Raw genomic sequence first — 6,000 nt, 5'->3', positions numbered from 1 at the left:
AGACGGGCCGAAGGGCCGGCTTCTGCGCTCCCGGGCTCGGACGAACTGGATCCGGATCCCAAACGGAGCAGTTTCGTCTCTTCTAGAAAGTGAGGGGAGGCGTGGGGTGGGGGGGGTGGGGGGAAATCAGTGGAGAAAGCGCTTACTCTCTCTTTCCAAACCACCCATCCCCGTACCCCCAGTTTGGCCGGCGAGGGCAGGAGGGATCCGGGGGTGGAAAAGAGCGAAGCGTGTCACCGTGACCGAGTGCGGGCGAGATCTGAACCGGGATGAGGAGGGAGGGGAGGGGGTGGTCGAACTGACAGGCACAGCTGACTTATTGTGTTTACAGATTCCCAGTAACACAGCAAACTAGTCACTCCCGAGTCTCTCCTTGGAGTCCCGCCAACACTCCAGATCACGCCTAGGGATCGTCTACAAGGCTCCCTCTCTCTTTATATATATATATCAAAAAAAAATCCTGTTTTCCTTGCCAGTTGAAGAATTAAAACTCTCCCCCGCCGCCTTCCAGTTCGTGTCCTGCCCAGCTGTGTTTCTGCAGAAGGGGTTATTATTCTCGCCTGCTCGCAGGGCACACCCCCCTCCCCAACACCTCCCAACTCCCTCCCCTCTCCCCCTCCTGCCCGATGCGGATTCGGAACTTCCCTCGCCGCCTGCGCTCGCCCCGCAGCAGTCCCTCTATCGGCGGCGCACCGGGCGGAGCGGGGCCTCTCCTGAGCCGATGAATTACCGGGCTCTCAGCGTGCTGGCGTGCCTGGGCTTGCTGCGGCTGCCCGCGGCCTCGGCGCAGGGCAAGGAGCCCTCGCAGGGGCGCTTCAAGGTGGTCTTCACCCCCACCATCTGCAAGAGGACCTGCATGAAGGGTCACTGCCAGGACAGCTGCAAGAGGGGGAACACCACCACCCTGATCAGCGAGAATGGACAGGCGGCGGACACCCTCACCGGCTCCGGCTTCCGAGTTGGTGAGTTCCGCGTCCTTATTATTACAACTAACCACCGCTTACGGTTGAATGCGCGCACACAACGTGTAGGATATATTTGTTTACACACACACACATATATAGTGTTTTACAGAGAGACAGAGAGCGCGCACCTGGCTACAAATAACTTTTATAACTTTTCAAAAGAAGTTTTATCGGAATTAAAGATTGTGCGGCAGGGGAGGGAAGTGCTGTACCGGAACGATTGCCCGAAGCAAAAAAAAAGCGATAGGATCGGTTTGCGAAAGTCTGCGTCTTCTCAACTCTATATAAATGAGGCTGTTCGGCCCCTCGGGTCCGCGCTAGTACTTTGGGAGCGGCTGACCCCGCTGCTGCCCGTCTGTCGTGGTGTCAGCGCCGGGTGCTTTATGAGGGGAGGTGGGAGGATTGTGTGGAGATCAGCCCGCCCCCCGGCACGCATTGGTATCCCCGCTGGGAGGGCAGGCTTGCGGGTGATGAGGCGCCCGAACGGCTCGGAGCGGCTCGACTACCCGGGCTGCCAAGTGAGGGAAGCTGTTAAGCGCTTTAACAGGCACGGGATAAAGTCAAGTGTCGGTGATTGTGAGTGTGACAGTGGGAGTCTGGTTGTGTGTGTGTGTGTGAGAGAGAGAGAGAGCGAGAGAGAAATATTTGCCTGTCTGTTTCTGCGTGTGAGATCTTTTCGTGTCTGTTTTTCTCTGTGTGTGTGAGATCTTGCGTGTCTGTTTCTCTGTGTGTGTGAGATCTTGCGTGTCTGTTTCTCTGTGTGTGTGTGAGATCTTGCGTGTCTGTTTCTCTGTGTGTGTGTGAGATCTTGCGTGTCTGTTTCTCTGTGTGTGTGTGATCTTGCGTGTCTGTTTCTCTGTGTGTGTGTGTGAGATCTTGCGTGTCTGTTTCTCTGTGTGTGTGTGTGAGATCTTGCGTGTCTGTTTCTCTGTGTGTGTGTGTGTGATCTTGCGTGTCTGTTTCTCTGTGTGTGTGTGATCTTGCGTGTCTGTTTCTGTGTGTGTGTGTGTGATCTTGCGTGTCTGTTTCTCTGTGTGTGTGTGTGAGATCTTGCGTGTCTGTTTCTCTGTGTGTGTGTGTGAGATCTTGCGTGTCTGTTTCTCTGTGTGTGTGTGTGTGATCTTGCGTGTCTGTTTCTCTGTGTGTGTGTGATCTTGCGTGTCTGTTTCTGTGTGTGTGTGTGTGATCTTGCGTGTCTGTTTCTCTGTGTGTGTGTGAGATCTTGCGTGTCTGTTTCTCTGTGTGTGTGTGTGATCTTGCGTGTCTGTTTCTCTGTGTGTATGTGAGATCTTGCGTGTCTGTTTCTCTGTGTGTGTGTGTGATCTTGCGTGTCTGTTTCTCTGTGTGTGTGTGAGATCTTGCGTGTCTGTTTCTCTGTGTGTGTGTGTGAGATCTTGCGTGTCTGTTTCTGAGTGTGTGTGTGTGTTCTTGTATGTCTTTCTGTGATTGAACGTAGAACAGTACAGCACATTCCAGGCCCTTCGGCCCACAATGTTGTGCCGACCCTCAAACCCTGCCTCCCATATAACCCCCCACCTTAAATTCCTCCATATACCTGTCTAGTAGACTCTTAAACTTCACTAGTGTATCTGCCTCCACCACTGACTCAGGCAGTGCATTCCACGCACCAACCACTCTCCGAGTGAAAAACCTTCCTCTAATATCCCCCTTGAACTTCCCTCCCCTTACCTTAAAGCCATGTCCTCTTGTACTGAGCAGTGGTGCCCTGGGGAAGAGGCGCTGGCTGTCCACTCTGTCAATTCCTCTTAATATCTTGTACACCTCTATCATGTCTCCTCTCATCCTCCTTCTCTCCAGAGAGTAAATCCCTAGCTCCCTTAATCTCCGATCATAATCCATACTCTCTAAACCAGGCAGCATCCTGGTAAATCTCCTCTGTACCCTTTCCAATGCTTCCACGTCCTTCCTATAGTGAGACGACCAGATTGTGTGTATATGAGAGAGAGATTTTGGGTGTCTGTGATTGTGTGTGTGTGTGTTTTTGTCTATTTGTGATGGTGTGTGTGTGCGTGTGGGAAAGAGATCTTGAGTGTGTGTTTGTGATAGTGTGTGTATGTGTTTATTTGTTGTGGGTGTGTGGGGGGGCGGAGTGGAAACCCCCCCCCACCCCCAGCCTCGTCTATTCCAGCCTCTTTACCTTCTCTCCACCCACCGCTGAAAGGCGCAAGTTCTGGAACACCGCCCCCGCCCCCACCCCCACCCCTGGTAAACCTCCATGTCTCCCCCCCCCCACCCCCCCCACAGACATTTTAATACCCACAACTTCGAGTGTGTCTATGCCACCTTTCCGAATAAATGGCTTGGTTTCTATTTCGGTTCAATGACTCCCGTCGGCCCCTTTGGAAAATGTCCTGTGGGGGTGCAGCGACGTTAATCTGCGTTGTAATGTGCGTTCTGGCTTGCACGGTACACGAACGGTTGCTCCCCGATCTGCAGCTCGTCGTCTGACCTGTCTCTGTGTGCTGGGAGCTTCCCTCGCTGGGGTCGTCTTTGGATCAGCGACAGATCGGAGGTAGTTTGTGACAGATGGTTAATATCCCCTTACCCACCGGGGTTCCAGTCCCTACTGGGGAGGAATTCCGTCCTCTCAAACATTCCCTGTGCGGGGTTAGATGGTTAGCTGGCCAAGAGATTCTGCAGATGCTGGAAATCCAGAGCAACGCAGGCAAAACGCGGGAGGAACACAACAGGTCAGGCAGCGTCTGTGGAGGGGAAGAAACGGTCAATGCTTTGAGCTGAATCCCTTTGTCAGGAGTGTGTGTGTGTGTGTGTGTGTGTTACTAAGCAACATTCTGCCTTGTGCCCCATGTATGCTTTCAGGACAGGGGCACACACCGTGGTTTGGATACAGAGTAAAGATGCACTGTCCCATCGAACACTCCCAGGGCAGGAAGAGCACAGGTTAGATACAGAGTGAAACCCCCTCTACACTGTCCCATCAAACTCTCCCAGGGCAGGAAGAGCATGGGTTAGATACAGAGTGAAACTCGCTCTACACTGTCCCATCGAACACTCTCAATGCAGAGACAATATAGGTTAGATACAGGGTAAAACTCCCTCTACACTGTCCTGTCAAGCACTCGCAGAGAAAGAGAGAGCAAGGGGTTAAACCCTCCCAGGATACGAACAGCTCAGGTTACACACAGAGTAAAGCCCCCTCTGCACAAAGGAAGATTTAAGAATTAGATAGAAACTGAAGCTCCCTCGGCACTGTCCGGTCACGCACAGGGCTGGTTCTGGAGTCTATCCCGAAGAAGGGTCCCGGCCCGAAATGCGGGCTCCTTATTCCTCTCCATAGGTGCGGCCTAGGCCAGTTGGCGGTGCAGTAACATCTGCACCGGGCTGGTCCCGGGTTCGAATCCGGCCGGCTCCTCGCGCGCTTTCCGCCCGCGCTGGATCGAGCGTCGAGCTAGAAACTTGGCCTCGTTAAAAAAAAATAGGCAAATGATACAGAAATGGCAAGGCGTGGAGAGGGATGGGGGGGCGGGGGGGGACAACAATAGAGATGCTGCTGGATCCCTCCAGCACTCTTAATCCCAAGTTAAGAGTAGTGTCAAGGTTTGGGTGCCCCGTCGGAAGGATATCTCAAGCACACTGTTGTGTAAACTTGACGGGACCGTAGCGGGCAGACCGTGCGAGGACAAGGAATACCGAGAGCCGTCGGAAGAGTTCCACCCTCGCAAGTGTAGCACAGAGAAAAGTTATTTCCGTTCGTCTTGGCGCCAAAGTCGTAAAAGTCGACGTGGCCGTCCCGAGAGCGAGCGTCGACTTGGGAGAATCTCGCTTTTTTTTGTTCCGGTCCGCGCAACGTCACCCCCCACCCCCCCCCCACATCCTCGGCCTTCTCCACCCCGCCCCGGCAGCTGAAGCAGAATTAGCAACAGGTCTCGCTGGAGAGGGACAAATATTTGGGATGGAAGAGCTTCAAAGGGCGGGCGTGAAGAGGGTAGCGGACCACCGGCTGAAAAAATTAACCAAACTGCCGAGTGTGCAGTTTCGCCGTAGCCCAGCGTGAAATCCTGCAGCGCCCCGAGACTGCGGTGAAAAAGAAAATAGAGTATTATTTTAACAAGCATACTTTTTTTTCGCTGTTTGGTTAATATATGTGCGCCCACGGTATATCGGGAATGTCCATTCTGATACAGAGGCTAAGGCAGACACTTCCCCCGTCTGATTCAGGAAAGACTTTAACCCATTGTGTATCAGAACTATGTCCGGACAACTTGCGCTGTAGACGCTGAGGATTTGACTCTTTAAGCTGAAGTATCTAACGGGGGGTGGCGAACCTACGGCACGTGTGCCCAAGATGGCGCGTGCAAAGATTTTTTTGGCGGGTGCCAAATGAAGCAGCAAATTTTTATTTTATTTTATTTTTTTTTTGCAACCCGAGACCAGCGAAGATGCCACGATTATCATTACTCATTCATTGATCGATGTAATCTCTGGTTCCGAGTCATCGTGGCACAGTTTGGGTGTAAAAAAAAAGGTTTGCCACCCCTGATGGGGCGAAGGGCACCGGCTCGGGACGAGACTTCTCACCGAGCTCGGACTGAGATAAGACGAGATTTCTTCAGAAGGATCTCTGCGCTTGTAATTCTGAGGAGACGGAGGAGGGTAGGTTTTGATAAACTTAAGGGAATTGCTATTCCGCCTGGGAGGGAGGGCAGAGCGGTGGGAATACCGTACTGTCGGGAAGACTGTTTTGCTGGCGGGGGGCCAAACGGGGCATTAACCAAACAGATTTGACTTTGGCTGGAGTGGGTGCGATGGGCAGAATGGCCTCCTTCCTTTCAGTCACTCAATAGCCAAGCGTTGTGGGTATACTATGCTGGCACTGGAATGGGCGGGCTGGTGTGCTGGTCGTTAACGCAAATGGCGCACCCCGCTGCTTATTTCGAAGTACGGGTGATAAAAATTCCCGTCGACCTGCGTCTGGATCATACCCCTCCCGTCCGTGTGCCTATCCGAACCGCTCCTGCACTGGAACCGTAGATAACTGATAGCATCACTGCCC

The 6,000-nt window shown here is 53.0% G+C and overlaps 1 protein-coding gene across 1 annotated transcript in view; it reads left to right on the top strand.

Moving 5' to 3' along the window:
* Nucleotides 1-374: 374 nt before the first annotated feature.
* Nucleotides 375-6,000, top strand: part of LOC140717461 (latent-transforming growth factor beta-binding protein 3-like) — a 315,264-nt gene continuing 309,638 nt past the window's right edge. The window contains exon 1 of the mRNA XM_073031043.1: nt 375-962. Coding sequence (XP_072887144.1) covers nt 722-962 — 241 coding nt within the window. The 5' untranslated portion in view covers nt 375-721. The remainder of the gene's footprint in view (nt 963-6,000) is intronic.

The sequence above is a fragment of the Hemitrygon akajei genome, chromosome 28, assembly GCF_048418815.1.
Source record: "Hemitrygon akajei chromosome 28, sHemAka1.3, whole genome shotgun sequence".
NCBI classification, from domain to species: domain Eukaryota; kingdom Metazoa; phylum Chordata; class Chondrichthyes; order Myliobatiformes; family Dasyatidae; genus Hemitrygon; species Hemitrygon akajei.
The sequence above is the reverse complement of the archived record's forward strand: the minus strand, read 5'-3'. Positions and strand labels throughout refer to the sequence as shown.